Raw genomic sequence first — 22103 nt, 5'->3', positions numbered from 1 at the left:
GTGGACCTAATAGACCAAAATGGATCGAATAGACTAAAATGGACTGAATGGACTAAAGTGTACCTATGGGACCAAAATGGACCAAAAAGAGTGAATGACCAAACTGGACTGAATAGACCGAATGGACTGAAGTGGAGTAAAGTGGACTGGATGTACCAAGGTGGACCTAATAGACCAAAATGGACCAAATAGACTAAATTGGACTGAATGGACTAAAGTGTACCTATGGGACTGAAATGGACCAAAAAGAGTGAATGACCAAAGTGGACTGAATGGACCGAATTGACTGAAGTGGACTTAAGAGACCAAAGTGGACCGAAGTGGACAAAAAAGAGCGAATGACCAAAGTGAACTGCATGGACCGATGTGGACCAAAATGGACCAAAATTGACTAAATGGACTGAAATGGACAAAATTGGATTGAAATGAATCTAATTGGACCAAATGAACTAAATTGAACCGAAGTGGTTTCAAGGGACTCAAAGGACCAAAGTGGACTGAATTGGTAATAAAAAGTGATGATCCTATTATGATTGGTAAGTTACAATTATATATTATTAAAAATGATGAAAAGAAAATAATAATATAATCGCTAATATAGCTTAACAGAAGTATAGCAATAATAAATATTACATTTCAGCTTTTAGATATTATATGCATATGTAACGTAACAATGAAACCATAATTAAATAAATACCACTAGAATTATCTCTATCCCACAGGCATATCTAGTTTTGTTCCCACTTCCGAATAGAAAGCAGCCTCTCTCATCACTCACAAAGGAAGCCATCCATTACCTCCAATACCAAAGAAAGATTAATTTCATTTTCTCTAAAAAAGAAAGTCTAATACAAGGCTGAGTAATGATCTGGCTGTGCAATTTTGAGGTACATTCATTATATTAACATAGTTACAAAATTTCCACAATAAAGCCCCTAATCTCTATAAGATGTGTGTTGCATTCTTGTTTCACTGCCAAAGTTGTCCCCCCTTACTAGATGATAATTGATGAGTGTAAATTTGTAACAATTATTTTTTAGAACCCAACGTTTAAGTAGTTATTTAATACTTTTTTGCAAGGGGCAGCTCTTATTTTTTGGAGCAACATTTGATATTTTTAGTAGATGGCAAAACCAAAATGAAGCAATTACATCACCAAATCAATGATTATAATTTCATACTCAAGCAAAAAAAAAAAAAAAATTAAAGACAAAATATCAAACAACCAACAACTAACTAGAGAGTGAGACCCTTACCTGACATGAGGATGTGTTGGGATTGTATGAGAGTGAGAGGGAGAGTGAGAGAGGGAAGACTCAGTTAAGCTGCTGTGAAAGTAAGCACCGGTGAAAGTAAAAGTGAAAGTGAAAGTGAACATGTATGAGAGAAAGGAAGTGCACATGTGAAGGACTGAGAGACAGAACAAGTGAAGGACTTCAGAGACAGAACACGTGATACACTGAGATTCTACTTTGATCTTTAGGGACACAGACCACGTGTCAGACTTTGATCACTCTTAGAAAATCGAGTTTCTGAGACTCGGTTTCACTTTTAGCAAACCGAGTCTCTAAGGCTCGAGATCTATGTGGCGTCTACGTGGCATATCAAGGCACTAAAATCGAGCTTCTAAGGCTCTATATAAAAACCGAGTTTATAAGACTCGATTTCCATGCAGGATACTTTCCACGTCAAAACATAAAAACCGATTCTTAAAGTCTCGATTTTTAACCCAAAATCAACCCTTTTAGGCTCGAGATGCTACTATCTTATATTCTTTCCGGACCGGGCTAGCTAACTATAAAGTTTGATTTTTATCCCTAGTTACCCAGATTCCCCGAAAGTATCAGCTGTTTTTTATTTATTATTTATTTTTGGGTTTTGAATCCAGCTGTACATTGTTATTGTTGACCTGTATCTAAATTGAAATACACAATCAAAAATGCTATGGTGGAATTTTTTTTTTTATTTTATAAATTGCTAACACAACGAGTAATTATTGACAAATGATAAAAAAAAAAAAAAAATGTTTGTGAAAAAAATTATTAGTGACCCATTATTAATTGGTCACAATAACAATTTGTAAAAATGTTATAAGATAATTTGTACATGTAATATTACTCATACACAATTAAAATATATATATATATATATAATACTTATTATTCAATCAAATAAATATTTTTAAATAAAATAATATTAATGACAAATTCTTTTATAACTTTTGTTAGTGTAATTTTTTTAATTCACTTTTTTCTAGATACAGTATTTCAAACAATTCCCCATTTTAAAAAGTTTTAAAATGTTAAAAAAAAAGTTATACTAAATAAGCACTTAACCTCTCACTTATATAGGTAGCAGTAGGGGTGTGTCGGTTCGGTTTTGGTCGGTTTTCTAAGTGTTGGCCAACCGAAACCGAAATTTTCGGTTTGTGAAATTCTCAACCGAAACTAACTGAAATAGTTGAAAAACCGTCGGTTTCGGTTGGTTTTTTCGGTTTCCTTATCATTTATTTTCTAAAAAAAAAAACCCAGAATATAAAAAAGAGAGAGAGGAAATTGAAAAATAAACAAACCCAGAATATAAACAACTAAGCACATGGTTTTTTCAAAACCCTAATTTTATTTGCACATAAAAATTAAAAAAATAGTGTTGATTCAATATTAAACAAACCCAGAATATAAAAAAGAGAGAGGAAATCATGGAGAAATTAAGCAATAGAGCAGTTGAACAAAGCTGATGAACGAAGTTGATACAAAGCGACAGAGAAAGAAAAGAGAAGAGAGAGAAAGAAAAAAGAAGAATCATGCTGTGAGAAAATAAGGAAGATGATTGTGTCGTGGGGAGACCGGTTTGGGGAGGCCATCATGTGGGGGCCGATGTGTGGAGGCCAGCGGCAGAAAGAAGATTTGGAGTGATTGTGGAGTAAAACTTACCAATGTGAAGGGTCTCCCTCTGTCTCTCTTGCTTATGTGTGAGAGTGACTGTGGAGGGCTGGAGGCTGTGTCCTGTGTGTGAGAATGAGAATGAGATAAGAGTGAAACGTGTGCTAGGTTTTTAAATTCTTGTTTTAGTTAAATTAGTTTACCTAATTAATTTAAGTTTAATTAGATATTTAATTAGTTTAATGGATTAATGGGCTTGGTTATATGCAAGGTCCGAGGCCTAATGCATTAATGCATTTGAAAGGCCTAGTTGCAGGTTGCCCAATATATTTGCAAGGCCGGCCCAATCTGATTTTATATTATATATATAATATTATAATATAAAATATATTATATATATTATTCAGTTTGGTTTCGGCCAGTTCGGTGCATACATACTGAAAACCGAAACCGAAACTGAACCAAAATTTTGGACATGGTTTGGTTGGTTTCATTTGGTTTTTTCGGTTCTTCAGTTTTATGCACACCCCTAAGTAGTGGCATTTAAAGATTACTTCCCTTTCTCAACCAAGCCCAATATTTAATCAATCCACACACACACACACATATATATATATATATAATTGTATATTCAAATCCCAATCATCAATATTTGATTCTCCCAAGCCAAGTCTCTTTTATAAATTGCTAATTTTATTTTTTATTGCTGAGATTTAGTAAATTCATTAGAAGTAATAAGGAGATCCATGATACATGCATCATTTGCAAGAGCCAATACAAATTACTTTGACTAGTACACGGGGATACAAAGCCAAAGATTTTTTACTTTTTAGCTTACTATAAATATAAAGTCAGATGACATATCCTTATTTATAGAATTTTCTAAAACTATTCTAAACAAACATTTTTCCGTTTGCCTTCATCCACATTCATTAGTTGGATCTATCGATTTGTTCAATAAAAGAATAAGTGATATTAGTCGTAGAAATTATAATATTCACCAAGGCAAATAATATTTGTTAGTTTCTAGTAGTGGCGGAGTCATGAATTTATCTTTAGGGGGTCATATATATATATATATATATTTTGTGTGTGTGTATGAAATGTAAAATAGTAATATACAATATTTTCATAACTCAATTTTTCCATTTTATNTCTAGATACCTGAACCCCAACTCTTGCCCCCCCCCCCTCCCCCCACCCCACAAGCACTTATACTTGTGGAGTGACCACTACACCAAGGGTGCGTGGTGGTCTTCCAATAAGAATTATGAAAGAAGTAGTCAATGCTCATTCATGGATCTTACCAACTCGTGATAAGAGATTTTTTTTTTCAAGACTGGGTTTGGAGGAGTGGCGAAGGTAGGATTTGAATTTAGGGGGGGGGGGGTGGAGGAATATGTATATGAGATATGCACATCATGTGAATATATAATATTGGAAACTAATTTTGAAATTTTAAAATGATTCATTTGGATACTAAGTAATATTTTTATGTACTTGTGTAAACATCTACACAAAAAGGAAGCATATTCAATTATTAATCATGTTCTATTTATCTAGTAAATTTATGTTATTTTTTTATTATTTATATACAAATTTTTATAAAGTTGAGTAAATTATTACAAAAAATTGAGATCATATTATCATTTTTAGATTATCTTAAAGCAAACAATAATGTTTTGTTTCCCTAATATGTTGTGTACGGCCCCCGCACCGTGTCCTATATTGGGCTTTGGACCCTGGCCTGGGTATATGGCCCATAAGGCCAATCTCCTTCTACCTGGCGGCCCACCCTCGGGCCACGCGTGCTGCAGGCCCAAGCCTTGCCTCTTCATCGTTTCTCGGCAACACCTTCCCAAGCAGTGATAAATATTCGACTCTCGGGACGCCCTGCCCTGTACCTACCCGGCTGTGCCTCGGAGAGGCACCGCTGCCGAGAACTATCGTAGAGGTGGGAACCAAGTTCCAACGCCACCCTCACCGCTTCCCACTCCCACCTGACCACCCACTTACAATCGATAATACTGGACCGCCGGTTGCACTCATTGGCAAGTAATTATGACCTCTCCACTAAACTATGGACTATAAATACAAGAAGTTTTGAGAAGACAGGGGTTGGAAAAATGGGCTGGAAGAAGAGTGTAAACAGAGAGAAAGCAGAGTAAGAAGGTGGCCCGGACCCCCGAGGAGAGAAAAGCGATCACATTAAGTCTTAGCGTTAAGAACGACCCAGTGTAGGAAATCCAAATCCACAATACAAGTAAGTTGTGAGTCCAAGTGAGGCCCAGCCCAGCGGGTTTCAGTTTCGAGTGCGCACATGTTGTATATATATTTAGTTTCTAAACCGTAATAGAAATTGATTATTTTTTAAATTTTAATATATAATTAACTATATGAACAAGAAACTTTCGCAAAAGAAAAGATTAAAAAAGATTCAAACATTATAATAGCTAAGTATAGAGGGGCTCCATCAAGGTTCATGATGGATTGTGGCTTTCCAAGCAGTGCACTTTGCTTTCCACGTTGGTATGCAGGAGTGCATTTTTGGAGGGATTGATCCGGGCTTTTTTGCTAAGGTAGGGTAGGGACTCACTAAAACTTATGTGTAAGGCATGCTAATGGAGAAATTGTAGTTGCTTATTGGTTCATTTAGTAGGTAGAGTTATGCTTTGTTTCAAGACCAAAGAAATGGAGTGAAGTTTTAGTTGGTTAAATTATCATTAAGTATGTGTGAGTAGATATAACTTTTGGTTAGATGAAATTCCTCCCATGAAAAATAGTCTAAACTAGTTTAGAGCACTAGCATTAGTGAAGCTAAATAGCTATATTGTTATTTTAGCTTCACCCAAATACAAAAAGTGCTCTACAATAGTGAAGGTATATCTAAATAGTTTACCTTCAGAGCTACAATACACAACTACTTTTGGCTGCATACTGTAGCTTGAAGCTAAATAGAAAAAATGTTTTTTTTATTCCCACTAGCATTAAAATAATATTTATTCTCTTTCTTTATTTATTTCTTTTTCTATTTCTTTTCTATCTTTTGTTTATCACACAAAGAAAAAGGCACAACTCCTTCTCAAGCTCTCATCTCTCACAGTGCTCAAACTCTCATCCACCTCCACAAAGGCTTTAGCTTCACCGATTCCCATCATCCTCTCATCCACAAACTCTCACCAATTCATCAACCTCCTCACCATCATCGCCAACCCATGCACCATCGCCGACCCGATTCATCATCCTATTCACTCACTTTGAAGCCTAGCTCATCTCTGCTGAAGTCACCACTGCCTTCCTCAGCCCACTCTCCGTTCACTCGTTTTTGCAGGAATTTTTCTAGGTTCATGGAATTTTTCTGGTTTTGGATTGTTGGGTTTGTGATCGAGCTCTGTGGGTTTTATTTTTGTGGTTTGGGTTGATTTTCTTGGGTAGTTGTTGGCTGATTTTGGTGGTTGTGGTGGCAATAGGAGTAGACTGTGGGCAGGGTGGTGGTGGTGGTGGTGGTGGTGGTGGTGGGCTGTATGAAGTGGTCGGGGTAGTGGTGGGATGTATTATTTTATTGTAGTATATATATTATTTTATTATGTTGAAAGCTAAAATAGATCCTTTGCTACTAGTTATTTTGTAAAATGAGTAGGTAAAATAGATAAAATAACTTTTTGTGATGGCAAATAGTTAAAAGAATAGCTTCACTGCTGTGGATGCTCTTAGAGCTTCTGATATGTGTCATCCAAAAATGCATGTGATGGTGTTTTGGTAATTTTGTAGTCGGTTGCAGATAAGGCGTGGTTTGACTGCTTTTATGGAAACAATATAAACTTGTGGAAAAGAAAACACAGTGAAAGTGAATCTAGCATTTCCCTTCAAAAAATACTGTACAATTCCACTCTGACTGGTGAATCTTGCTTTTCCTTTTAAAATGGAGCCAAACTTGTCATTTCTGTAACCAAACTAAGTCTTTTATATTTTATAAATTTTCGTATGTTTTTTTTCTTTTTGAGAGAATAAGGCCCTGTTTGGTTCAACCAATCACTCTAACTCAGTTTCTATCACTCTATTCTTATAACTCAAAATTCAAAACTCATATCTCATATCTTAGATCTATTTTCACCTTAATTTAGTCTACAATTTGTTTGGATACAATTTTTTCATCACAAAAACTAAACTCTAACTTCAACATGTGGAGCCCATAAGCTACAGGGTCAAATTTTTTTCAACCATTTTTTTTTTCCTTACCCGCATGACTCTACTTAGAGAAGATAAAACCCACACCCAAACCCAGCTCCATCACCACCACCAACAGCAAACCCAAAATTGGCCACCATCAACAGCCACACAAAATCCAACCATCAAACACACTCACAACCAAAAAGCCAAACCCACCAACACACAAATGCATAGAAAACCCAAACCCACAAACATAGCAAACCCAACTCAAATCCAAGCCTTCACTGACGGAATTCGAAGTTGGAGTTGCTAGAGTTGCCGAAGTTTGTTGTGAGAAGTGGTCGGGATTCGGATCGGGAAGAGTGACATTATTGGAGATGTCGATGAATTCTTCTTTTTCTTCTTCATCATTGTCGGAGATTTCAAGTGGTAGAAGAAGAAAAAATTACCAAATTTCAAGTTGAATGAAATTACCATATTGCAATGATAACTCATTTTTCATAACTCAGAAACACCTCAAATGTGTTTTCATTTTTAGTAACTCATCACTCATTTTAGTGAGTTATAAGTAATGAAAACTGAAACTGAAAACAAATCCAAACAAGCACACCAGGCGTGGGACCCACCATATTTGTGTGATGGACGATAAAAATTGAGTGATGAGTGAGTGAAAACATGAAATCCAAACATCCCCTTAATTTTTCTAGACTCTAGTCTAAGATTATGCTTTATCTGATTCTCAAAAAAAAAAAAAAAAAAAAAATGAAGAAGAAGAAGAAGAAGAAGAAGAAGAAGAAGAAAAAGAAGAAAAAGAAAAGAAGCTATGCTTTATCTAATATGATAATATCTTTAAAGGAAACTTTTGTATTCTAACCTATTCCTATTAAATTTTTATGTACGATTAATATTGTGACAAGGGAAATATAATGACAATGATTAACACAAGACAACCAAAACAAAATTGAAACAACGGAAAATAAATAGATATGACCTAAGAGTCAGTACCTAGGTCTTGCTTTGAGGAAGATTTATTATTGTCTATTGGACTACAAGATAAAAATTTTATGTGCTGTACATAATAAGAGACAATGTGCTAAACATAGTATTTATGAGTTTTGGAGCCAAATAGAAATTGAGAAAGGTCCCATATCAAAATAGAACCATTGATATAAAAATATGAAAGTAGTAGTTGGAGTAAAACTGTAGCATATACTCTATTATTGTTTCAAAACTATCAAACTTTGGTTTTCTTTTCTTCTTTTGTTTACATAGAATTAAACAAATTGAACTGGTAAAACACAAATATAATATAAAAATTGTACAACATAATGATGTAGGGATGATGTGTCATCACTACAACGGCGTAGTTTTAAGGCTAATTTGTTAAAAATAAAACATATTAGCATGATGATGTGTCACTTAACAGTAAAAATTAACCGTAGAGTGTAAATTGTTAACGGAACCAAATTTTAAAGTGTAAAATCAAGTTTTTGAAATTTTAGATTGTAAAATTTAGTTAACCCCAAATTTTAGAAAGGTAATTTAGGGATGTGAATAACTCAAGAAAAACTCTCTATTCTTTTAAAATGAAAAACTCTCTATTCTTTTAAAATTGCACGCGTTTTGTTTTTGTTTTTTTTTTTTGTTTTTTTTTTTGGGAGAAGGATTACGTAATTGCATGCGTAATAGGTGTCTCTCAATTCTTGATAAACTCAAGAAGAACTCTCAATTCTTTTAAAATTGCTCGATTGCTTTATAAGAGCATTTGCAGCAGTGGAGCTAAATAGCTATAATGCTATTTTAACTCCACCAAAATACCAAAAAGGGCCACGCAGCAGTGGAGCCATAGCAATAATTTTTAGTTGAATTGCTACAGTGCACATCTATATATAGATGTGCACTGTAGCAGTCATCTAAAAAAAAAAAAATTTTTTTATTCAACACTCCCGATTAAAATAATACTTGCTTGTTTTTTTTTTTTTTTTCATTCTTTTCTTCTTCATCTCACCGTCCTCTCTCCCATCACTCTCAAGCTCCCATCTAAGAAATTTCTCTCACGCTCTCACCTCTCTGAAACTCTCAAGTTCACCTCACCATCTCACCATCTCTCAAGCTCACTCTCACCATCTCACCATCTCTCAAGCTGACCGGCGCCGTCCCAGCCGAAGCTCAACCCACCGCCGTCCCAACCGCCGATTGCCTCAGACCGAGCCGTCCCAGCCGCCCATCTCTCTCAGACCGCCTCAGACCTCGACGTCCTAGCCGATCCACTTCAGGTCAGTGAATTTTTTTTTTTTTTTTTTTTTGATGAATTAGCGAATTTTTTTCATTTGGGTGTTCATTGTTTGGCTTATTTTTCTGCATTTGTGTCATCATTTATGGTGTTATTTTGTGTGAAAAATGGTGTGTTGTCTGGTCAATTGAATTTTTCATCTTTTTTTTTTTTTTTATGAATTAGTGATTTTTCATTGGTGTTCATTGTTTTGGCTTAATTTTCTGGGTTTGTGTATCATTTTATGGTATTATTTTGTGGTGAAAATATGGTGTGTTGTCGGGTCAGTGAATTTTTTCATCTTTTTTTTTTTTTTTTAATGAATTTGTGAATTTTTTGGTGGCAGCGGTGGCAGTGGCGGGGCGGCGGCGATGCGGTGCGGCAGCAGTGACGATAAGGTGGTGGTTGAAGGTGGTTGTGATTGTTGTTTATTGAATAGGATATTGTTAGGTTCTAAGGTCTTAGGATTTTATGTATTTAGAACTCTAATTTGTAATGTTGGCAAACCATGATCAAAACATGTATTTAGTCTTATTTAGACTTGCTCAAAGTTGGTTTAATATTGTAAGTTGGAATCGAGTGGCTGCAGAAGTACTTGGGACTTTCGGCCTGGCTCGATCGATCGAAGAATAGACTCGATCGATCGAAAATCGCACAGGTTGAATTTTCTGCAGAATTTCCAACTCAGCCCTACTTCATTAAACGTTTAGGGTTTTATGTTTTTACCCTAGGTATATAAACTAAATCCTAGCCACGTTTTTGGAGGTTGTCCATATTGTATTGTTGCTCATACATTGCTGTTTTGTGTGAATCTCTTGTGAGATCTTTGAGGAGCTTTCCTTTACACAAAACTTAGGGTTTTCATGGTAGAGATGATTTCAACATCTTGAAGATCATTACCGTTGCAACCATTGGAACTTAAAAGAAAAGCAAGCGGGGAGCTTGTAGCTGATTGAGGAATTTAAGAAAGAAGTAGTCCGTGGATTCGGAGCCTGCGCGTGGTCGTGTCAGGAAGTTCTACTGGTGGGTAGCATTAGGAAGTCGAGCGGGGAGCTTGTAGTCCTTATGTAAGAACTTCAATTCTTTCGTAGTGAATTCTGTTATGCCTTGAGGATCGGTGGGTCAAATCCTCCCCAGGTTTTTACCGTGTGGTTTCTTGGGTGATCATATCTTGTGTTATTTATTTTCCGCTGCTTTATATTCTTGATATGATTGTTTGGATTGTTTTAACCTAGAATTGCTTAATTTGACTAAGTAACAACTTGACTAATTAATCTAGGCTACGCAATCTGTGTGTTTAAGGGGTCTAAAACCGTTCAGATATATTATTTTATTGTAGTAGATATATTATTTTATTGTGATGTTTATATTATTTTATTGTGTTAAAAGCTAAAATAGGTTCACTGCTGCAGCATGCATGTAGGTAAAATAGATAAAGTAACTTGTAGTGGAGCTAAAAAGCTAAATTTTTAGCTCCACTACTGCGAATGCTCTATGTAGGCCATACGCTACGCGTGTGATAGCAGCTACGCATAAATATTGATTCACTTACATTACATCTCTGTGTTAAAAAACCTTTCATTCTCTCTCTCATCTCTTTGTTTCAAGCTGAACTCTCTCTCTCTGTTTTCGAATATTCTTTTTTCTTTGCTCTCAACAATCCTAGCATCTCTTTCTTTTCAAGCTGAAACTTCTCTCTCTATTTTCAAAGCTTTTGATATTTTTTGCTCGTAACAATCGTAGCATCTCTTTCTTTTCAAGCTGAAACTTCTGTCTTTATTTTCGAAGAATTTGATATATTTTTCTCGCAACAATGAGCGGTGAAGAAGTTGGCCCTGCTATTGGAATCGATCTAGGCACGACCCACTCGTGCGTGGCTGTGTGTAAACACGGCGGTGTGAAGATCATACCCAACGACCAAGGGTACAGTACGACGCCGTCTTATGTCGCTTTCACTGATTACGAGCTTTTGGTTGGTAATGAGGCCAAGAACCAGATCGCCATGAACCCCAGCAACACTGTCTTCGGTAAAGTTTCTAATATGACCTTTTTTTCTAATTTATTTATCAGAAAACGACGACAGTCGTTTTGATGTAGCTAGTGAGATCCGATTTGTAGAGGGTTGTCATGTCAAGGAAACTGTGATTTTAGAATGGTTATGTATTTTTTTTTTTTTTTTTTGGGGCTTCATGTGTATTTTTTGCTTTCTTATCAGATGAAAAGAGAGCTATTCTGTAGAAATTATGTAACAAAAGTTCTTACATTTTTGGGTTATTATTATTATATAATTTTTTAGAATTAGCTGCGACAATTTTAGATTAATTAGAGAAAAAAAATTGCTAGATTTATGTTGTTTTGTAATCTAATAATTTAAATTATTTATGAAGTTATTGGAAGTCTTACTGGATAACTACTTAAACATAAATAAAATTGCATTTTCAGTCAATGAGAAATACAAATATAGTGTCGTAGTTTTCTTTGGAGTTGGTTTGGTCCTTTTCTTTTTTTTTTTTTTGTGGATAGTCATCAATACTTATTGGCTTTATTAGATTTGAATGATTATGACATTATGTGATATTTTTGTCTATTGGATGCTTATGTTCTATCCTCTGGCATTCACAGATTCTAAGCGTCTGATTGGTAAGAAATTCAGTGATGCTCTGTTCAGAGTGACATGAAGTTTTGGCCATTCAAGGTCACTTCTGATTCTGGTGATAAACCAAGATTGTGGTCAACTACAAACGCATGAAGGAGCAGTACACAGCTGAGCAAATATCGTCCATGGTCCTTAGAAAGATGCGTAAGACTGCTGAGGCCTATCTTGGTACGAAAGTCAAGAATGCGGTTGTGACCGTTCCAGCTTACTTTAATGACTCTCAGCGCAAGGCAACTATGAATGCTGGGGTCCTTGCTGGTCTCAATGTGATGCGTATCATCAGTGAGCCCATTGCTGCAGCCATTGCTTATGGTCTTGATAAGAAGGCCAGTGTTGGCAAGAATGTTTTGATTTTTGATCTTGGTGGCGGTACTCTTGATGTCTCACTTCTTACAATTGAAAATGGTATATTTGAAGTGAAGGCCACAGCTGGTGACGCTCACCTTGGAGGGGAGGACTTTGTTAACATAATGGTGAACTCCCTTGTTAAGGAGTTTAAGAGGAAGAACAAGATGGATATTAGTGGGAACCGCAGAGCCCTTAGTAGGTTGAGGACTGCTTGTGAGAGGGCAAAGAAGACACTATCATCCACTAAAAATACCACCATTTACATTGACTCATTGTATGAGGGTCTTGACTTTCGTTCAGAAATTAGTCGTGCTAGGTTTGAGCTGCTAAATATGGAACTCTTTAAAAAGTGTATGGAGCCTGTTAAGAAGTGTTTGAGGGATGCTAAGATGGACAAGAGAACTGTCGATGATGTTGTCCTTGTTGGAGGTTCAACTAGGATTCCCAAGGTGCAGCAGCTGTTGCAGGAATTCTTCGAAGGAAAGAAACTTTGCATGAGCTTCCTCTACCTGGATGGAGTTGTTGCCTATGGTGCTGCTATTCAGGCTGCTATCTTGACTGATGAGCGTAAAAAGAAGGGTCGGGATCTGGTGTTATCGGATGTCACCCCTCGGTCACTTAGAGTGGAGACTACCAACGATGAGACGACTGTTTTGATTCCAAGAAATACCACCATCCCCACTATGGAGGTGCAGTGGGTGTTCACCTATTCTGGCAACCATTCTAGTATCTTCATCCCGGTTTATGAGGGTGAGAGAACAAGTACCAGGCACAACAACTTGCTAGGCAAGTTTGAGTTTTCTGGCATTCCTCCAACTTTCAAGGGTGAAGTTCAAATCACTGTCTGCTTTAAAATTGATGCCAATGGTATCTTAAATGTCTCTTGCAAGGTCAAGAACAATGGCACCATCGACAGGGGAATACTCTCTAGGAGCATTATTAACTACAAAAACCAGGTACTTCAATTTTCATATAGCATGAAACACCATCTTTCAGCATTGAATTATGTAAAATCCCTATTTTTATAAAGAATAGAAGTTAAGTTGTTAAAGGCACTTTCACGCTTCTATCCTCTGTATTTGTTTGCTTTTTTCAAACTCAGTTTTTGTTTCTTGAAAATAATTGTGAAAAATGTTACGTCTATGATGATGCTTCAGGAGGTGGAGAAGTACAAGGCTAAGGATGAGGAGCACAAGAATAAGATTATGGCCATGAATGCTTTGGCGAACCATGCATACAACATGAGGAGCATTATTAACTACAAAAACCAGGTACTTTAATTTTCATATAGCATGAAACACCATCTATCAGCATTGAATTATTTAAAATCCCTATTTTGATAAAGAATAGAAGTTAAGTTGTTAAAGGAAATTTCTCGTTTCTATTCTCTGTATTTGTTTATTTTTCTCAAACTCAATTGTATTTGTGTCTTTTGATTTATTATATACGACATTTTTCTATGGTGCAGATAAGCAATAGTATGGGGAAAAATCGCACTTGTCCCGAGAATCATGAGCTCAAGCTGGATAACAATCCAAGCTCAAAACGCTACATATGCAATGGATGCAAGGAATATGGCAGTAATGGAATGAGATACAGATGTGAAGATTGCAACTATACTCTTCATAAAGATTGCATGTTTAGCAAGCCCATCGCAACCCACAAGATCTTCAAAGACGTCATTTTCAAATTCTACGAGAAACCACCCCCTTCGAAACTCTATGGCGAAAGAACCAAGAGATATTGTAATGCATGTGGGAAACTTGTCAAAGGTTTCATCTACCATTGCCCTGAAAAGGACTTGGATTTGCACCCTTGTTGTCTCAACCTCGAGAAAGAACTCCAAATTGGTCATGTGAAATTTCACCTTCGTGAGACTAAGTCAAAGTGCAAATTTTGCTACCAAATTGATTTGTCAAAAATTAAGGTGTGGTCGTATGTTTCCGAGTGTGGTGAGTATAATTTTCATGTTTCTTGCATAACGAAAATAATAGTTGAGGAATTGGAGAATGGAACAACTAATATTCTGGCTTCGAAGAATTTGGAGTTGCCTATTCAACGTCGATTGACAAAAAATGGTGGGATGGGTAAAATGTGCGTGAAAATACTCAAAATATTTCTCAAGACAATAATTAGTGCTCTTCTTGGTGATCCAACTATTTTTATTAGTCTTCTAGTTGATTTGGCTAACAATTAAATAGTTAACGGTGGTATTGTATTTATCTTTTATCAATTGTCATGTGGGCATGTATTTTTAGGTTAAGGTTATATTTGATGTAATTCTAAGTAATGTTATACAATCTAATAATTTTTGCTATATTCATATTTTGAGAATTTAACCGTTCGATTACAATGTCTTCTTCAATGTTTGCATAATTTTGATATGATCAAAAATTAATATCTATATTATCAATCTAGTTTTTAAATTTTAAGTTTTTGCAGTTTAGAATTATGCATATGGATCAAATAGTAAATATCATCTAATTAGCATAAAATTTGACATGTGTCAAGAACATGTAGAATATGTAATTTAACAGTTAGATTTTTAAAATATGAATTCAATAACAAGTTATTAAGTGACATAATATTAATTAGAGTTACATTAGGTATAACTTAAAAACTATTTATTGTTTCCCAAAAAATCCAGCCCTTTACATGTAATAGGAGTGTATGTCTTCGACTTAAAGCAGAAGACCATAACAAACATATGGAATAAGAAAGTCTTCATCTAAAAACAGAAGACCATTACTTCTAATACTGCACAAGCTTCATTTCCATTGAACTTATAACAAGCACAAAACAGAGGGGTTCATATAGTGAACAACAGCCTCTGACACAACCATCAAGAATCGGTTCAAGTCATTTTTTTCAGCACCGGCTTTAGTTGTGTTGTTGTAGTCCAATGACTCATCATAGTATATGTCCCACCACTTTTTCACTAGCAGCTTGATGTCTTCCCTCTCCATCTTTTTCCCTCGCTATTGTACCTCCATGGCTTAGAGCCCCATAAATTAATCAAAAACATACCCCATTAGTATTACATATCAGGCAAAAAATGTTCAGATTTTTTTGAATCTTGAGATTGTTACTATGAACGAAGTAAATACTCACAGAAGCACAGTAACAACTTTGACCTTTTCAAATTCAATATATAACATTGCCAACACAAGGTTTTAAACTGGGGGGATTGACTGTAAATATCCATTAAAAACATGTTCAAAAAGTCCTGCGAGAATCATATAAATTTTGAGTAAGCCAAAACCCACAAATTACTATTGCCATAAGGTGAATAGAACAAAGTCATACAAAATGTATGTGCTTCAGTTTTGTATAGTCAATGATGTACATCCCCAGTATTAGTCCAACGAGTAGAAATTAGCGTGATATGAATCTCATCAAATAAAGCCAGGTGACCCTAAAATGTCATACACAAATAGGCAATTAATGTGAATTTCATGAGATTCATTGTAATTTTTATACTACAACAAGAGTTAGGTCCTTTTGGATATATACTACTGTCAATTATTTTAAGACATTCTCCTCTCTTTTCGTGTGTGTTAAAAATATTTAATATTTTAAAAAAAAAAAATCAAAATTTTGAAGCCATTATGAATCTAGTCAAGATTGGCCACGTGTATAGTTTAAGCCCAATCTAGATAAGACAGGTCCCAATCCTACCTACTTTGGAATTTAACTCACAAGATTCAAAATTATGTGATGCCCAATATTTCTCCACTCTACACCAAAACAATGTTTCAAAATATAGGATTAGTGACATGCAAATCAATGAACAAATACAACTTTATGGGGGACAAAAAACCCACCAGACCTAATGCCTTGTTTGGATGACAAGAAAAATATAGAAAAACTTTATGAGAGAGAGAGATAGAGATCACTCAAGTCATCAGGGTTGTCGACAAGCAAAGTTCTCTATAGTGTAGAGGAGCCTGCTTTCCAATCTATTGGGCTTGAATTTCATGTGGACATCATTGTGATCTTTCAAATCAAAAACCAAAACCAAAAACACACAAAAACAGAGTTACTCATGAAGATACAAGTGCAAAGAAAGCGAAGAGGGGATGAAACCAAAGGAAAAATAGTGGTATGCGATGTGGGGGGATAGGAGTATTCATATTCAGACCACTATGCTTGACACAAATGCCATAACTGGATAGAGCATTTTTTGTATTCTATTTAAGTTGAATTACAAATTATATCCTCTAATTTTGTTTAAAATGTAATTAAGTCATATAACTTTTCATTTATTCCATTACTATCTGTGAAAATTGCCTTGATCTTGAAATAAAATAAAATAAAACTCGTAATATTGATTTATCATCGATGTTCGATATAGTAAATCATCAAAAAAATTATTTATAATTGATTAAGAAATCAAATATTAGAAACAACCCCTCACACAACGTCATTTTTTGACATCTTCCAATTTCTAGTAATAAATATGTTAAATTGTTTTCTCTATCTTTGAAAATAGAAATTCTTACAATATTTTAGATTTTTTTTTATGTAAATTATTTTTTCTTATGTATTGTTACTCATATTGTTCTGCTTAAATTGTTCCATTTTGAGAATTTTTAAGCTGGTATTTGTCATTTGATTTGTCACTTTGAAATTTTTTGGTGTGTGTGCTTGTTTGGTTACTGAGAAATTTGCATGAAAGTTAAAAGAAAAAAAGAAAAAAAATTAAACACAAATGCCACATAAATTGTTGATGTGATTTTCTAAAACCAGTTAAATATTTTCATTTGTGATTAAGTGACATGTAAGCAATTTATTACCCATATCAACATTTTTCGAGAGTTAGATGATGGCAAGGAGCACACTAAAGTGGGTATACAAGGAGTATGGTTTAAATTGACATTGAAGTTTTTCTAATGACCAAAATGAAACAATCCCTAAAAGTCAAGAACTAGGAGGCAAAATTCTAATAATTTATCATATTTCTATTGACATGAAACAAAATATTGTTTGTATGTTCGATAAAATAAATTATTATTCTATTTTTACAAAATTAACGAATAATTTATTATTAGAAAGGTTGTGTATCCAAAGCATTAATCTACCAGTACAACTCAATAACAATAAATCATTAATTTTATAGCATGAGAAATATTTTTACATCAAATGTTGACACATGCAATATCCTATCATTATAAGTGAAGAGTAAAGAGATAAATTGGGAGAAAATGGGCAAATGCCCTTTTCGCGCAAATTATGTAGCATTTTGCCCCATTTCCCAAACTAATTAGGGAAATACCTCTCTTTTGAAACTTGATTTGAGATAAATCGAGTTAGGCCCTATAGTGGCGTTTTTAAGGAGCCTATAGTGACGTTTTAAGGAGCTGTAGTGGCGTTTTGTAACTCGGCTTTCATGAAGTCGAGTTATAGGTTAAAAAATAAAAAAATAAAAATTGCCTATAACTCAACTTCATGAAGGTCGAGTTACAAAACGCCACTATAGGTCCTTAAAACGTCACTATAGGCTCTTTAAAATGCCGCTATAGGGCTCCAGAAATTTTTTTTTTAACTCAATTTATCTAAAATTGAGTTACAAAAGAGGGGCATTTCCCTAATTAGTTTTGGGAAATGGGCAAAACGCTACAATTTTTGCTCAGAAATGGCATTTGTCAATTTTTTCTAGATACATTGTATATATAGAAAACCTCTATCCTCTATTTGTGATCAGAAAGAGAGGAAATTGGCTATAGTATGGAGAAGATAAACCAACGAGTTCGATCAATATGGAAATAAAGAATATAGAAGATCATTTGGAACAATGAAGATCGCATCTCAATGTAATTAGGCAAAGAGCAAAAGAATATAGCACAAACCCAGGAGAAAATTGCTTTTTGCCCCTTTCTGAAAAAAAAATCCAGCATTTTGCCCTCTTTCTTAAACTAATTAGGGAAATGCCCCTCTTTTGAAAATCGAGTTTCTGAAAATCGATTTAGGCCCTATAGCGGCATTTTTAAGGACCCTATAGTGACATTTTAAGGACCTATAGTGACATTTTGTAACTCGATTTTCATAAAGTCGAGTTACATGCAATTTTTTTTCTTTTTTTTTTTACCTATAACTCAATTTTATGAAAATCGAGTTACAAAACGTCACTATAGGTCCTTAAAACGTCACTATAGAGTCCTTAAAAACGCCATTATAGGGCCTAAATCGATTTTCAGAAACTCGATTTTCAAAAGAGAGGCATTTCCCTAATTAGTTTGAGAAAGAGGGCAAAATGCTGGATTTTTTTTCAGAAAGAGGCAAAAAGCAATTTTGTCCCACAAACCCAAACATCGTGAATCAATGTAAAGAAGATCAACTGAGTCAACAAAGAGACATAGCCTCTCTTGAAAAGGAGAAGGAGAAACTACTCGAGAAAAAGAAGAGTCTCATTTATTTAGGTATTTGGTATCGATTGCCAGAAAATTCGTGAAGGGGTGTTTATATTTATGTTTAGGCATCATATTCATTGCTAACTATCCCCATATTTGATTAATCATTAATGTTGTTGGAAATAATGTAGCATAAGGTACTAGTTTCTTTTATTTTTATTTCCAATTTAACCAATAAAAACTTCATAAGTTCCAACTCAACATTTCAAAAATTGTTATGATGATGGTTTCTATTTGTACATTGGAGCATAATATTTCAACACCGATACATTTTAGGTGCTTGTAAAGTTAAGATCAAGTTACACCTAGTGTAAGTCTATGTTCATGTTACACCATTTAATTTTTTAGGAGATTAATATTATAAAAATTCAACCATTGAATAATATGTTCTCATTTTCTTAACATGCACACTAAATTACGTGTTAATTGTATGTTATTAACTCTTCGATAATAACTCAATCATTGGTCACCTTGAAACTTTGCAAGGTATCAAAATAAAACGCAATCCAACCACTAATATTTCTAAATACATCCAATAAAAATTTTCAAGTGATGTTGTTACATTGTCAAAAGTTATACCAAGTATAATTTGAACTCAATCCATATATATTAGCTAATATCTTCAAAATTGTATTAGCCAAATAATTCATTTTTTGAGAATCAAACCTCGTTTTATTCCCTAACTGATCAGCAAGTCCGTTTGTTTGCGTTGTACGTTGTGGAAACCTTAAAAAGGGGCAACTGTGGAAAAGCTAGACTCTATTGCGTATTTGAAACAGCATTTTATGCTTCTTTATAAAAACAATTTGATTTAAAATGCATGTTTAGGCTGCACAAACGCCTAAACAAACGGATTCAATCAACGTTAATAGTTTCATAAGAAAGTTGTTAAACATCACTCTGAGCAGGTGTTGGATTAATTTATTTCACTTCATCCCAATCTATAAAAGAGAATTAAATAAACAAATAAATAAATTAACTAAATAATAATAATAATAAAAAATAAATAAATAAATAAAGAGCTAACTCAGAGGGAAAAAAATAAAAATAGATTGATTACTTTGTGTTGGCTTTAAAGTCATAGGTTCTATTCTGCCAGCAACCTTACAACACAGAAGAGGGAGCTAAGAATACTCATCATAACTACCCAATTTTCCCACAAACAAATACAACTTTAAGGCTGCATTTGTTTCAATGTAAAATATTTTCAGGTGAAAATATTTTTTGGAAAATAAAATATTTTCAAGTATTTGGTTGCATTCTGAAAATTGTTTTGGAAAATATTTTCAGGTGTTTGGTTGCATTCTTAAAATGCTATTTTTCTACTGGTTTCTCACATTTTCTCAGCCATTTTCTCAGCTTCCAAACAAATTTTATAATAGAAAATTTCAATATATATATATATATACACACTTAAAAGAAACAAAAATCTACTCAAAACAATTCATTAAACTAAAAAATTTGGTCAAACTGAGAGAGGGAGGAAGAGAGAGTGATCGGTCATGGCATTGGCGATGAAATTGAGACAATGAGATCGGTCAAACATCGGCAAGCTTTAGGCAGCGACAAGATCGAGACGATGAGAGTTCAATCTAGAGGGTGGCGGCAACGTGCTTCAGGTGGCGGTGGGCTTCAATTGGCGGTAGGGTTCAGGTCTCAGGTTCAAGCTCTATCTCCTTTCTCTCGGTTCAGGTAAACTAAAAATGGGTGTAATTAGTTTGAAGGTAAAATAGAAGTGTAAATTATTTTACACTTCAAGGCTTGATATTTTATGGTCAACGGAAATCATTTTCCATTTGACTAAATTTTCCGGCCAACCCAAACATGCCCCGTGGTGTAAAATATTTTCTGGATTCCGTTTACTACTTAAACAAATGCAGCCTAAGGGGGGCAAAAAAATTCAACAAACTAATGCCATGTTTGGATGACAAGAAAAATATAGGAAATCTTTATGACAGAGAGAGAGAGATAAAGATTGCTCAGGTCATCTGGGTTGTCAACACGCAAAGTTCTCTAGAGTGTAGAGGAGCTTGCTTTTCGGTTTGTTGGGCTTGAATTTCATGTGGACATCATTGTGATCTTTCAAATCAAAAACCAAAAACAATAACACACAAAAATTGAGAAACTCATGAGCATACAAGTGCAAAGAAAGCCAAGAGGGGATGAAACCCAAGGAAAAGTAGTGATGCGGGAAGCGGGGGATAGGAGTATTCATATTCAGACCAATATGCATGACACAAATGCCATATAAATTGTTGATGTGAATTTCTTAAACCAGTCCATAACAACATAGAACTAGTTGTCTGGTAAGTTGACGTGATCAATGTTTTCAAACACTTGAATGTCTTCGTCAAACATGTAAAGTTGTTATTTACAACAATTTTGCGTTGGCTTTAATTCCGTGCCAAATTTGATTGTAATTTTATTCAATCATTTTTCCCCGTATTTATGTGGGGTTTTTCATTGTAAGGGTTGTGTGTGAGAGAGTGTGAAGACTCAAGCTTAAAGTGAAGAACAAGTGGATTTCGTGAGAAGCTCACGAGAAGCTATCCTGCAAAGTAGCCACTTGTAGAGCACACGACTGAAATGCAAAGAGTCATGACTGCCTGGAGTTTTCGCGAGTGTCTCGTGGATAAGGCCTTCTCGCGAAATACTGACAAAACATTCTGTTTTGCTATTTTGTCATTTTTGCTTTACCAAGTCTTTACCTACACTATATATACCCTCATTACTCACATATTTTAAGGAGTGTTTTTCAGAGAGAAAATCCTAGAAAATACACTTGAGATTTAGAGATTGTTATACCCACAATGATCTACACATTTCCTTGTGGCTTTCCTCTACTCCTACCTCTCTATATCCAAATCCTTGAAAGGTTGATAACCCAAACACTTACCACACCCAATCTGAGTGTAAAGTGAGGTTTTGGTGCTGTTGGGAAGTATTGGAAGAAGCCAATCATTGGCAGATGCAATCGGGCTGAATTGCGGGATCCGAGAAAGCTAGAGAAGACAAGGATCCAAGAAGCCAGTTGGTAGCAGGAGCTTGGAGGGCTCAAGTACATGGGGTAGACTAGGCTTGGAGAGTCTTTTGTTATTCGTGTACTCCAACTTATTCTCTAGTGGATAGATTTACCGCTTCAAGGGTGGCGGAGAGGTTTTTCGCCAAGTTCTTCGATTTCCTCTTCAATAACACGTCTTGGTCTTATCTTGTGTTTGCATTCTTCTTTCCTACTCTTTAAACTTTCATTTTATCATTGATATTTGTTGAATATGGCTTAGAGTAGCTTTATCGGTTGTTTACGCACATTTACTCTTATTCCGCACTTAGTTAAAGTTAGAGTAAAAGTAACCGAGCCGTATTTT

The 22103-nt window shown here is 34.9% G+C and overlaps 1 protein-coding gene, 2 non-coding genes and 1 pseudogene across 3 annotated transcripts; 1 reads left to right on the top strand and 3 right to left on the bottom strand.

Moving 5' to 3' along the window:
• Positions 1 to 10893: 10893 nt before the first annotated feature.
• LOC112007277 (heat shock cognate 70 kDa protein 2) lies at positions 10894 to 14675 on the top strand. The gene is given in 6 exon segments (XM_024039619.2): positions 10894 to 11351; positions 11947 to 11979; positions 11982 to 12044; positions 12047 to 13284; positions 13486 to 13599; positions 13797 to 14675. Coding segments are annotated over 6 exon segments (2391 nt in total). The 5' UTR covers positions 10894 to 11137; the 3' UTR covers positions 14526 to 14675.
• Positions 14676 to 15111: 436 nt separating this feature from the next.
• LOC136071224 (galactinol synthase 2-like) lies at positions 15112 to 21096 on the bottom strand (annotated as a pseudogene).
• Positions 16219 to 16325, bottom strand: LOC112007919 (small nucleolar RNA Z107/R87). The gene has a single exon (XR_002882520.1). It is a non-coding gene; the product is annotated as a small nucleolar RNA Z107/R87 (small nucleolar RNA).
• LOC112007927 (small nucleolar RNA snoR31) lies at positions 19588 to 19682 on the bottom strand. Its single transcript, XR_002882521.1, has one exon. It is a non-coding gene; the product is annotated as a small nucleolar RNA snoR31 (small nucleolar RNA).
• Positions 21097 to 22103: the final 1007 nt, after the last annotated feature.

Source organism: Quercus suber, unplaced genomic scaffold, assembly GCF_002906115.3.
Source record: "Quercus suber isolate HL8 unplaced genomic scaffold, Cork oak 2.0 scaffold_295, whole genome shotgun sequence".
Classification (NCBI taxonomy): Eukaryota; Viridiplantae; Streptophyta; class Magnoliopsida; order Fagales; family Fagaceae; genus Quercus; species Quercus suber.
This window is presented reverse-complemented; position numbering and strand designations above follow the sequence as displayed.